At 49.7% G+C, this 12,174-nt stretch overlaps 4 protein-coding genes across 4 annotated transcripts; 1 reads left to right on the plus strand and 3 right to left on the minus strand.

The window, feature by feature from the left end:
* The first annotated feature begins 111 nt into the window (after positions 1-111).
* Positions 112-3,191, plus strand: TrAFT101_005785 (uncharacterized protein). The gene is made up of 3 exons (XM_024900145.2): positions 112-209; positions 407-1,000; positions 1,053-3,191. The coding sequence occupies exons 2-3, from the start codon at positions 412-414 to the stop codon at positions 2,351-2,353; spliced, it is 1,890 nt and encodes a 629-aa protein (XP_024760289.2). The 5' UTR covers positions 112-209; positions 407-411; the 3' UTR covers positions 2,354-3,191.
* ROK1 (RNA-dependent ATPase rok1) lies at positions 2,360-4,784 on the minus strand. The gene has a single exon (XM_024900211.2). It carries the CDS (start codon positions 4,689-4,691, stop codon positions 2,544-2,546), a length of 2,148 nt encoding a protein of 715 aa, XP_024760290.2. The 5' UTR covers positions 4,692-4,784; the 3' UTR covers positions 2,360-2,543.
* Positions 4,785-5,021: 237 nt separating this feature from the next.
* On the minus strand, positions 5,022-6,117 carry TrAFT101_005787 (uncharacterized protein). The gene has a single exon (XM_024908144.2). The coding sequence runs from the start codon at positions 5,943-5,945 to the stop codon at positions 5,232-5,234; it is 714 nt and encodes a 237-aa protein (XP_024760291.1). The 5' UTR covers positions 5,946-6,117; the 3' UTR covers positions 5,022-5,231.
* On the minus strand, positions 6,118-11,443 carry TrAFT101_005788 (uncharacterized protein). Its single transcript, XM_024900171.2, has 3 exons — positions 10,876-11,443; positions 10,392-10,827; positions 6,118-10,345 (listed from the first exon to the last, which is right to left on the minus strand). The coding sequence occupies exons 1-3, from the start codon at positions 11,191-11,193 to the stop codon at positions 6,327-6,329; spliced, it is 4,773 nt and encodes a 1,590-aa protein (XP_024760292.1). The 5' UTR covers positions 11,194-11,443; the 3' UTR covers positions 6,118-6,326.
* Between the last annotated feature and the right edge of the window lie 731 nt (positions 11,444-12,174).

Raw genomic sequence — 12,174 nt, forward strand, 5'->3', positions numbered from 1 at the left:
GTGAGCTGCATGCAATTGGCGGGGTGTCTCCAATTACGGGGGAGGCGCCAGTGTGCACGGGAAAAAAAAGAAGAAAAAACTAATAAATAGCCCACACTGTCCGTTTGAGGCACAAATTTCCATCCTTCAAAGCACTGGTGTCTGGATTGCTGGGTGCGCATCTGCGTTTCTTGCACTGAGGCATATATTCCAGTGCCGTCGCTATGTTTGTAAGTTATTCTGCATGCTTTCTTTTGTCAATTGTTATCATGATGAATCCGCATTCTCGCTTCAGAACCGCTGCGATTGAAACAGCTCTGCTGTTGGAGATAAATAACCTGCCTTTTCCTGATCACCATAACATACTGCCATAATTTTACACAATCCGCTTGCTCTATGGTGGCAATAGCTGACAATCGTCGCTTAGAAGAGATGAGATCCGCCAGCTGCATAAGACTGGCGCGCCAGTCTGCTGCGTTGAATGGTAGCTCAAGGTCTTTCGGGCCCAGAGCTGCTCTTTCAACTGCACCATGGGGTTGGGCGCCCCCTTCATTGCGCCTTGAGTCTGCAAACAGACAGGCAGTCCGAGCTTTCTCTACCAAACCTGGAATTCACATCAATGAATCTTCGAGGTTTGCAAAAGGGGAGCAGGAAGAGCAGGATGAAGATGGCATCTCGCCATTCAAGAGACATCGAAGGAAAGAACTACAAGAGGATCAAAGGAGCGAAAATCCGCTATACCCTGAGGCTTATCCTCGACTAGAATCGTCATCTATTAGGAAGAGCGTCCCTGAGTTTCTGCAAGAATCCCAAGATGAGCTTTCGAATGAGCTCGTCACTTTGTCTGGGCGAATTCGATCAAAGCGAGTTGTGGGAAATTCTCTCATCTTCCTCGACATAACCAATGAATTTCAAAAAGTCCAAATCATGATCAACAAAAGCAAAGTTGCCTCAGAGCAGCAATCTCGTGTTCACAAATTCCGCCTTCTTAAAAATCTGATCCAAGTTGGAGACCATATATGTAGGCCAATTAAGCTCCTCTTATCCCTCTGCAAGGGCTAACCGATTGGTAGCGGTTACTGGTATTGCCACTCGTACAAATACAGGGCAGCTTTCCCTAGAGGCTCGAGAGCTGCCTGAGCTCCTCTCTCCATCTATGGAACAAGTTCCAGAGAAGCTCACGGACCCCAAGACAAAAATGCAAGAGCGCCATGTCGATATGCTAGTGAATCGAGACGTCGTCGACATCCTAAGATTACGATCCGAAATCATGAAGCAGATCCGGGATCACTTCCACTCCAAGCGATTCCTCGAATTCCAGACGCCAATTCTTGCTGAGAACGCCGGTGGTGCGGTTGCACGGCCATTTGTAACACGAGCCACAGAGTTCCGAGGCAAAGACCTTGCACTCAGGATAGCGCCCGAGTTATGGCTAAAGCGTCTGGTCGTCGGTGGCGTGGACAAAGTCTTTGAGATGGGTCCTGCTTTCCGAAATGAAGGTGTCGATGCCACTCATAATCCGGAATTCACAATGTGTGAATTCTACAGTGCTTATACCAACCTACCTGACCTCATCAAGGAGACAGAAGAGTTGATATATACTCTTGCAAAGCACTCTCAAGAGCTGATTTCTACGCAACTTACTACCCTGCCGCCTATCGACCTCAGCAAGTTCACTAGGCCGTTCAAGCAGGTGGAATTTATACCCGCTTTGGAGGAAGCTATCGGGGTTCGCTTCCCAAAGCTTACAGCAGAAGATGGCGCTCTTCCCGAACTCCTCGCCGTTCTGAAGCTCTCAGGCGTTGAGATTCCTGGAGAGGTGCCAACATCTTTACCAAAGCTCCTTGATCGACTCGCCGCGACTTATATAGAGCCCATGTCCTTCACAGAGCCGATCTTTATCACAAATCACCCCGCCTGCATGTCTCCGCTGGCAAAGAGCTTCCTCTGCCCCAAGACTTATCAGCTAGTTTCCGCTCGTGCGGAGCTCTTCATCGGCGGTCGAGAACTCGCCAACATGTATGAGGAGGAGAACAACCCGGAAGAGCAGCAACGAAAACTGGCCGTCCACCGCAGCCTTGTGAACAAACCTGACGGCACTGTAGGATTCGCAGAGCAGCCGGCCTTGGATACCGATGCTGAGAAGGCTACCTCGGAGCCTGTTGAAGAAGATGAGTGGGAAGCCTCCCCTCTTGATCAGAGCTACGTCAAGGCTCTCGACTATGGCCTTCCCCCCACTGGTGGTTGGGGATGTGGTGTCGAGCGTCTAGTGATGCTCTTTTCGGGCGCCAACCGTATCAGCGACTGCTTGAGCTTTGGCACGCTACGAAATGTGGTTGGATTGTCAGCTGATGAGAAAGCTAATGAGAAATAAGATGCTACGATTTTCCTCATGAATAGATTATGAGATAACTGTGGGCTGTATAGATATATGTATAAATAAAAATATGTCTTCTTCGTTAAGACACATGTACAATAGAACAAGGGCCATATAGATAGCTCCAAAAACTGAAAATTGCCATACAATGCCACGTCTAGACTGTGTATATTGGATATCGTGAAATCTAGTCATCAAATCCGCCCCATTCACCACCCCCATCGCCCTTGCCCTTGCCATTACTATCGTCTTCAGCCTCCATCTTCCTCTTCTTGCTTCCTTCAATGGCACCCTTCCTGTTATGCTCCTTGCGTCGCTCATATCCACTCCGGGATGTAATCTGGGCCTTGTTTCCGCTCCTCCTTGACTCCACGCCCCTTTCTTTGAGCTTCTTCCTGTCCTCCTTGCCGACGTTGGGCAGAGCATCAAGCAGCCATTTCTGAACTGAAGATTCCTCTACTGTCTTGCCTGCCTGCTTCTCGCTTTCAGCAATGACATTAGCCACCGTCTTGACAAAGGGAATATCCTCCTTCGTGTAGAAAGTAACGGCAATGCCGCCCTCACGACCAGCTCGTCCTGTTCTTCCTGCTCGGTGCACATAAGCGGCACTCGATCCGGGTACATCGTAGTTCAGGACTCCATTGACACCAGCAAAGTCAACACCTCGAGCCAGAACGTCGGTGGTAATGAGAACCCAAATCTCTCCAGATCGGAATTTGCGCATGATGGCGGCTCGGGCTGCATCAGGAAGACCACTATGCAGAGCAGCTATTCTAGATGAACCGCCCGCCTCGAGGGGGATATCGTACTTGAGTTCCTCTTGCAAAGCCGTAGCTCGTTCAATCGTCTGTGTGAAGACGAGGAAAGGCGGTCGCAGCGGCGGCCCTGAGTCGATGCTTGATGTAGGCCGTAAGAGCTGTCGCAGGCCGAGAAGCTTTCCCTGCTCGCTGGCCGTGTAAATCAATCTATGCACGATATTCGGGACAGCAGTATCCTTCAGGCCGACAACCAACCGAACCAACGGTCTTTGGGAAAGGCCCAGAGACTCGGCTCGCGACGCCAGCTTTTCAGTAACCAGCGTCTCGATGTTGGAACCCATTGTTGCAGACCAGAATGAGAGCCGCAGCTCTGAGCTGCTGCAGGCATTCCAGATACCAAGGGTCTGTTCGCGGAACAATGGGTCGAGAAGGACATCTGCTTCGTCCAATATCAGATCACGAACAGTTGGGAGGACTTTCTGTGTGCTCGTCGATCCAGACGTCAGGAAGTTGAGTAGCAAAAGAGGCGTTGTGATCAAGATATCCACTTTTGACACGACTTTAGGCTTCCTGCTCTTTTCCTTCTTCTCGTTCTCTTCTTCCTCTTCGTCATATTCATCTTCTTCCTCATCTTCTGATTCCTCCGGCTTCTCTACCTCATCATCTGAGTCACCTTCGCCAATATCCTGGCTTTCAGCAGCAAGAATCATGCCCTTTCTCATTCCAACAATTTTGATTCCAGTTCCCTTCACCAGCTGGTTTCCAACATTGACAATCTGATACGCAAGCTCTCGAGTCGGCACAATCACAATAGCTTCGAGTTCATGAATGCCATGCAGCTTCTCCTGCGCTCTCCTCCTCATGATATTATTGATCGTCGGAACGAGGAAGCTGATCGTCTTTCCACTTCCCGTCGGCGCCACAGCCAGCAAATCAATTCCATTCTCCAGCCCTTCTTCGCCTTTTAGCGCCAGATCAGGCCGGATCAGCAACGGCATGCTGCCCATCTGAACCTCTGTCGGCACACGGTAGCCCTGGTATGAAAGGTTTTCAGCCACTCTGCGTGATAGGTTGTATGTGCTTCGCAATTGGCCAAACGACACCAATGGCTGCGGATTCAGCTGCGGCGGCTTCTTGTCCTTCTTCACCTCAACGACGGCCTTCTTCTTCTTCGGCTTCTTGACTTTGTGCTGCTCCTCCCGTTTGCCCAGCAGCGTAACTTTCAATCGATGCGACCGCAGCAACTGGCGACACTCCTCGGCACTCAACAGCTTCGCCTCTGCCTCAGCATCGGGGCTCGCCGCTCGCTTGGCCTTGTTCGACTCGGCCATTTTGGCAGGTTTCGATTCCGCAACGTCCTTCGGCGCAAAGAAGTCGACTTCGGGCAGCACTTCAGGAATCTTGCTCTCGGGCTCTTCGACATCGCGCTTTCTTTTTTGGCCGCGAACTTCGTCGTGGTAGAGCTGCGGGTTGGTTTTTGTTCCAGAAGAGGGCAGTTTGCCCACTGCGCTGCCGCCCGACAGCGAAGTCTTTGCGCTTTTCTTGGTACCGCGCGACAGTACTTTGAGGATATCCATCTTGAGGGAGGGCGCAGCAAAATCCGGCAGTCTGCGCCTGATTTTTCCTTAGTGCTGAGGCTGGAGATGAGGGCTGAAGTTTTTGGTCGACACAAACTTGTATGTGTGCAATAGCACTAGAAATTTTGTAGCTCAGCCGTGCAACTTTTTTTCCTGCAAGGCTGTAGTGGGGAATGCCGCTATAGATGGACCTTGGCGCGCTAAACCGTAGCAGCTTCAAGTTTATAGACTAGCATCTAAGTAAGGTCTATGAAGATGAAATATCGTCATTCATTTGCTCTGGCGTCTGTTTAAAGAATAGAATTCAACCAGGTGAGCAAGGTAGGTAGGAAATTATGGAGCTTGTAAATGGTATGTGCCAATGGCATCATTTTATTGCTCATGCCAAACGAATTCATCATTGGTATACAGCCGTACCTACTATAGGTATATCTAAGTGTCAATATCAATCCTCCAGCCGCTTGTCTTTCAAAAACGCCGCAATAGATAATCATACAAATCAGTCCCAGTTCGCTTCGAAGTAGCTTCTGTCAGATCCCGTCATATCTCCTCATCGCTATCGGACGCATCCCTGCCCTCTCCATACAACACCTCACAGACTCCCGCCAATGGAACATCCAGCACCGCATCAGTTCCCTCGTTCCAAATCTCCCTCCATCTCAGCCTCCCATTGCTTTCGCATTTCTTTTCCCTCTTGTTGCTCCCCTTCAGCCTCCCCTTCGAATCAATCATCGCCAGCGCCCCCGCCCCGTCCACAATCGTCTCCACGCTCGTCATCGGCACCGTCAAGATCTCCAGATTGTACGCCGCCAGCGCCACGTAGATGTAGACCACCGTCATCACCAGGAACGCCGGCACTGCCAGCGCCCACCAGCGGTCTGGATAGTAGAAGATGCCCAGCGCGTGCAGGAACGGCGCCGGGAGGTAGCTCCAAAGCAGGTACATGAGGAATATCAGGCTGCTGAACAGGTACAGCACGAAGCCGTAGTACTCGTACGTCGGCACCTTGGGCGCCGTGCGCGGCACGGGAGCGATGTCGTCGTCTGAGGCATCTGGAGTCGTCGGGCGCGAGGGCCGTAGGAGCGACGTTAGAGATGGTGATGGGGGCAGAGGCGTGGGCGGTCGGCCATAGAATGGAGGCGCGAAGTAGTTCTGCGACAGAGGCGGCGGCGGCGATTCCTGGTCGGAGGAGCCTGAAGACAGGTTGTCGGAGATGTATTCGCCATCAGATCCGTCCACGTCTGAGCCAGACATGGTGGGGTTATATGCGGCCAAGCGAGGGCCGTGGAGGTGCTTTGCTTAAATTGTTGTAGTTGGCAAGTATACAGCAAAGTGACGGAGGCTAGCATCCCGCGTTATTGTAGAAGGCCCCACGCCACTATTTTACAGCGGCTTGAGGCAATGATAGTTTGTAAGACAGCACCGCAAAAGTTTTCAACCACATAGAATGAGTATTATCAAGCCAGGTAGAGTAATTCATAAGCTTCATATCTCTTGTCTATCCCTATCCCAAAAGGAAAAGAATAACAATGGCTACTTATCTCAATTCGCCATGATCCATAACACACAACCCGCCATTTGCTTTGCTTGCTAGCATGTACATACACAGATAATATACACCTATAACTTGTTCCATCACATATGACTTCTTCCATCAATAGGGCACTTGTAATCCAGATCCCTTGGTAAGATGCCATTCTCTTGCTTCTCTTGTAACGCATCCAGACATGTCTGGTGGTAGATATGCCGACAGGCTAGCACGACTAGCGGTCCTAGCAGCTGATCCTTATTAGAATTTCCAGCATATTGCTCGAGCAGCATGCTTGAGGGCCGCATATCCAAGCTCTTGCCCTTGCTCCGACGATCCGTGATTCTTGCATGGCCTTTGGCTCGCTCTGCAACTTGATTCTGCCTCTGCTTTCTCGCCGCATCTTCGAGGGCTTGCTTGCCTTCCCAGGCCTCAAAAACAGAAGTACCCGCAAGGCCCGGACCCCAGACTCTTTTGCCGCAAGCCTCACAGGTAGAGCCTCGAGGCCTCCATCCACGTTGTCTAAGCTCAACAGATGCGTTGACGTTTGTGAACAGGCTTCGTTCTATAAGACGATTTGACAGACGGAGAATAGACTCTTCGTAAGCATATGCTGAAAAGATAGACGCAAGCACGCTACGGAGGTCTGCCAAGCTTGGAGACGATGCTGCGACCTTGGTGAGGAACGATCTCAATACTCGCAAGAAGGAGAGGTTAGACGCAGGGTTTGAGAAAGCAACAGGGCCTAGCTGGCCATTTGCTTGATTCGAAGCTTGACTTGAAGTGGAAACAAGCAATGAAGTAAATGTGTGCTGTACAAGCGATCGTAGCTTTGCCAAAAGTTTCTCTTCATCAAGCGCATGTTCGTTGGCAACAGCCTGTATAGATGGAGACAATTTTTGAGTTACCTGCACACAGGCAATAATAAGACTCAGCCAGAGAGTTTCATCTGCGGACAAGTTTTCCTGGGCAGTCTTATTATTCTTCGATACCACGCTAGTTCTTCGTGGTGCCTTTGTCTGTTCCTGACACAGCCAAATCCCAACATGGACGTACTTTTGCAGACTCTCCAGAAGGGCTTCAGCCGACGGTTGCAGAGAAAGCGATCTATCGTCCTCTCCATCTTTCGTGTTATGCGATCGCAAAAGACCTTCCATGGCGGATTCGAGGGTTCCCAGGTGTCGTACTAATCGCTCCATAGCATCGTTGACTTGTCCCGCATTGGCCATGAGCACTACAGCAGCGTCCACCACACCGGTTTCTTCCATTATGGGCAATAAATTGCCTAACTGAAGGTCGACCGACTGAACGAGCCCAATGTAGTCCGAAACGTGCTGTGGATCAAACTTACACATGAGCTGAACATATTGTTCGACAAGATACCGATCAAGTGTTGGCTGCTCATCCGCTAACGGGTCTTCTGGCTCCAGCAGAGTTTTTAAATACGCATGTTGTAGTTCAGGAGCGTCGGCGGCAGAATTCAAAATATGTTGATGCAGCTCCGTTACCTGTGATGCAAGCGTCGAGGCTGAACGCTCGGGGCTCAGCTCAAGCAAGTCCTTTGCATGATTTTCGATAACTTCCAAGACCTCCTGTCTTTGCCGTTGGCTGAGTTCGCTATGAGATCGTAAACATTCCGCAATGCAGTCAAATACCAAATCTTGGTCTTCTGCATCTTCAAAATATGTTTGCACAAGCTTTCCATATTGTTTATCGACTTTGTATACTCTCTTCAGAATTCGATAAAAGCCAGCCTGTTTAAGCAATGGCATCAATGCGGACATGTCCGAAGGATGATAAACTGATAGCAAATATTCAGCGCTCAGCTGCGCGTCCTCAGCAAGATCCGGACCAGGGTAATTGCATAGGCCTGTGAGGACATTTGACAAAGTCGTGCCTGAGAACAGCAGATATTGAGGAAATTTGGGGAGATTTCGAGCAATAAACATGTCGAGATATATCGTGTCTGCTGGAGCAAAATCCGATGGGTTCATTACATCGAGCAAGATGGATAAAATGTACTGTCGATTGATTGTCAAGCCAAAGATCTGTTCTTCGGGCATGTCCATTTTGGAACCGCTTCCGCTGGGGTGTTTGTCAGAAGAATCGTTTAGAAACGAGTCTTCAAACGCTTCATTTAAAGCACTGAGAAAACTAGGGGCATCAAATTTGAGAATCATTCTCAGGTATGGAAATGTAGGCTCTGGTTCCCCGTTAATCCTGGTGAGAAACTCCTTGCCGCTGCCTTTAGGCCATGAAATAGTTTTCCCAGAAAAATAGAACCAGTAAATCTCTGCCTTGGCCTTATGAGCTATCTCTTCGTCCATTATCTCTCCGCTTGGGTAAATTCGCCCCGTGAGGATGTAGGAGAGATAGGGGAATATTTTGACCGCATTAACGCCGTAATAGTCATCGCTCGTGCTACCAGCCATAAAATCCCCATTAGACATCAAAGGGACTAATAAGTTGAGCAGGTCGATCATCGGAGTAATGTAATCTTGCAAAGCTTGATTCCAGACGTAGGTAAGCGCATCGTATAGATTGTGTTGCTTACAGAGAATGGTGAGCTGATCCAGATCTAGAGTTGCCGTCTCCATGTGACAAATCATCTCCTCAAGCCTGCTCTCCCACCCTTTGACGACATAATAATTTACCATATCCTTAACCACTGTAGGTGGAACGATTGTAATCGTTTGGTCAAGGATATAAGGCTCAAGTGTTTCGAGGAATATGCCTTCAGCATCAGCATCGCTATACCATTCGTACAACTCTTCAAACAGAAACTCAACATTGCCAACAGTTTGGCAAGCCACAAAACACGTTTCAGCGAGTTGCTTCAAATGGTCATCATCCACAGTTGTCTTATGCTTTTGCCTTTGCGTAAAGGCATACTTTAGAGAAGCGCTAGTTATCTCCATTATTTTGTCGCGAACCATGTTATGTCTTAGGTCAGTATCGTCAGGGAGTCCAACAGTCAGCTTGTTGGCATCACCAGTGTAGTATGAGGTAGCAAGCTGAATAGCCCCTATATAGTCACCATGCTCCATTGTGGCAATCAGTCGGTCTGCCCAATTTGATAATGCGCCTATAGACACATCGTTGAAACCTAGGAGGAACAATCTCCCTTTGTATGCTTTGAAACTCATATAAAAGGCGTCGGCTACAACCCCATGCATGGATACATCATTTTCGTCTAGGTTTTCCACAAGAGTGTGTAGTTGTGTGGAGAAAAGGTCAGTGTGATAGATGTATCTCTCCAATAGATCAAACGCTTCCGTCATGCGCATGGTTCTGTCCTCTAGGACAATCAGTCTTTGAGAGATTGTCAAGACTGTCAATACAGAGCGACTAAGCCACTGCACAGCAGCAATGGACTCCTCACATTTCCACCTGCTTCGAGCTTTAAACCTCAACGAAGGTGGCTGATCACTGTCATCTCCGGGAATCTCTTCCACGTCTAGCACTGTAAGAACGTTAGACCAACAATATGCTAGTTTTGCTTTCGAGATGGTAGATCCAGTGTGTGAGTCTGCAACTTTAAGATGTACAGCAGGAAACCAAGCTAAACAGCCTGTCATTGCGCTGTGAGCCGGAACATCCTTAGGTCGTGCCGACTTGTGTTGCGTCTGAGCAACTGGGGTCGTGGAAACAATGACAAGTAAATAAGGAGTAAGCATAGCAGTCAATCCCATCTTGTCTGTCGCACGTTCAATGTTTCCCAGTGGCAGAGGCGCAAAGGCTAGGACGGTGCTGGGCTTTATTGTTTTGCCTGGAGGCATTGGCGCATTGGGATACCGACCCAATATCCTGGTGGTCTTGACCGTTCTGCCTAGTGGCCCAGTACCTCTGGTGGCAAGATGGGAGAAGGCCATACCGTGGTCATCTGCGGATACAAGAGCTGTGTGCCGGGTCCCCAGAAACCCTATATGAATAACAGACGCCTCTGGCACATGACCATCCACTGTCCTGTTTTGTACTTGGGAATCATCCAGATGCGGGATTGTCAGGAAAGGCCGTGAAGGCCGTGTTGTATCCCAAGTGAAGATGCTTCCGTTAGAATGGCCACCAGCTATAGTTGTATGGTCTGCTGATATAGCAAGGGCAGTGATTGGTCCAGATTCAACAGCTATCAAAATCAGCTATGCACACTTATAGGTCTTTACAGAACATACCTTTGGTTCCAGGGCCAATGATCAGCTTTAGGTTTTGGCTATAATCAAACATTAATATTATGCCTTTGGAGGTTCCCAGGAAAATTGAAGCGGATACAGCAAGACAGGTAGGTGATCCAAAATTCCGCTTCCCTGATTCTGAGAACGCATAGCTATTCAGCTTCTTCAGCCTTGTCCACCTTACAATTTCCCATGGAGGCGATGGAGTATCCGTATCGGCCTGATCTAAAGGAAAATTGGAGCTGTAGGAGGCATGGCGGCTATGGCTGGCCGCAAATGCAGGAGACGATGGACGAGGGCTGAGGGCATTAAAGGAAGATATGCGGGATTGGAATCGTCGATCAAAGGGTCGGAAGGACGGCGTCGGGCTGCCAAATCCCGAACGGGAGGCAGCCGTTGGCAGCACACTGCTGCTTGGAGAGGATACACGCGAGCCCTATGCCTGTCAGGCCGTTTGTCGAATCATACAGAGAGCATCACGTACCTGAACCGAGGGAGAGTCTCCAGCTGCAGAGGTGACAGACTCAATGGGACTCCCTACTCTCCGCGGGATCGCATCAATGGAGCTTGCGTCCGCCGATGTTAATTCAGAAATGTCCCCATTTTGAGCAGATGCTTCTACAACTGTGGCATCTACAGTGTGCTTCTCCTCCTCCAAATCCACAGAGCTGGGGTCTTCTGGTATATCTTGCTCCTCGAGCTGGGGGACATCGGCGTCGTCATCGTTTTCTACTGCAGGACTTGGGTTTTCGTAGTCCGCCACTCGCTCTCCGTTGGGAGATGCGTCTTCAGGATCAGACATTGTACCGCAAATTCCATCACATTGTCCCACATCCAGCGCGTCTTCGGGAGGGTGCGTATGTCTCGGTGTCGTGCGAAGGCGCCGGCAGGCAGCTTGAGGATAAGAGGGGCCAAGCCAGGGTCGGCGGCTCAGCTGTCGCAAGCTCACGAACTACAGATCTCAAGCGATACGGCCTCTCATTGCCTCACGCGGGCACAGCATCAATCTATAGCTCTTGATCGTGAGATCAAAAAAAGAGCTAATTAGATCTCCAAGGCTGCAGTACCTCGTACAGCTTCCCCATCCCGCAGGCGTCCGCGTATGCACATGCATGCGAACTGTTCCGAAGATTCTCCGGCGCAGCGATCCAGAGTGACGTACTGCTGGCAGATTCTATGCACTACAGACAGGGTTGGTACAGACACGGCGGGGTGCCTTGGAGGGGCTGCTGCTAGAAGTGTATATACCAATTTGCAGGTGTTTGTTTGAGTGATAACCTACTACTACCGAATGTACTGCCTTTGTGTCCAGAACCTTATCAGCAGGTAGAGAGTTTCCCAAGTATAAGGTTCTAATATACCAAATTTGTCCCAATCCGGCACTGCCATGGCGTATTCACTTCTGCATATTTCGCACCAATTGTGGGGGTCAATTAAAGAACATCTGGATGTGCGGCCAATGTGACAGGTGAGAGTTCACACACACCAACTCACGGGAATATTCCCGGTCAAACTACCTAACAAAGCCCTTTTGCCTGGACAATAACACATGTGCTTGCATACGATGAAGTCTGCTGTGAGTGGGCGCCATCACAACCCACAGTTTCAATGCCTACAGAATAACTCTTCTCTTTGGCCAAATACTGCAGGGTAATTGATGTGTAAATTCTGGCGGCTGCTTAGATATCCAGCAGTACCTAGCACCAGGTACCACATAGCCATGAAATTTTAGAGGCCCCGCGCTGAAGCCGCTGCCCCTCCTAAAGTCGGACCCTGTAGCGTG

The sequence above is a fragment of the Trichoderma asperellum genome, chromosome 3, assembly GCF_020647865.1.
Source record: "Trichoderma asperellum chromosome 3, complete sequence".
NCBI lineage: Eukaryota > Fungi > Ascomycota > Sordariomycetes > Hypocreales > Hypocreaceae > Trichoderma > Trichoderma asperellum.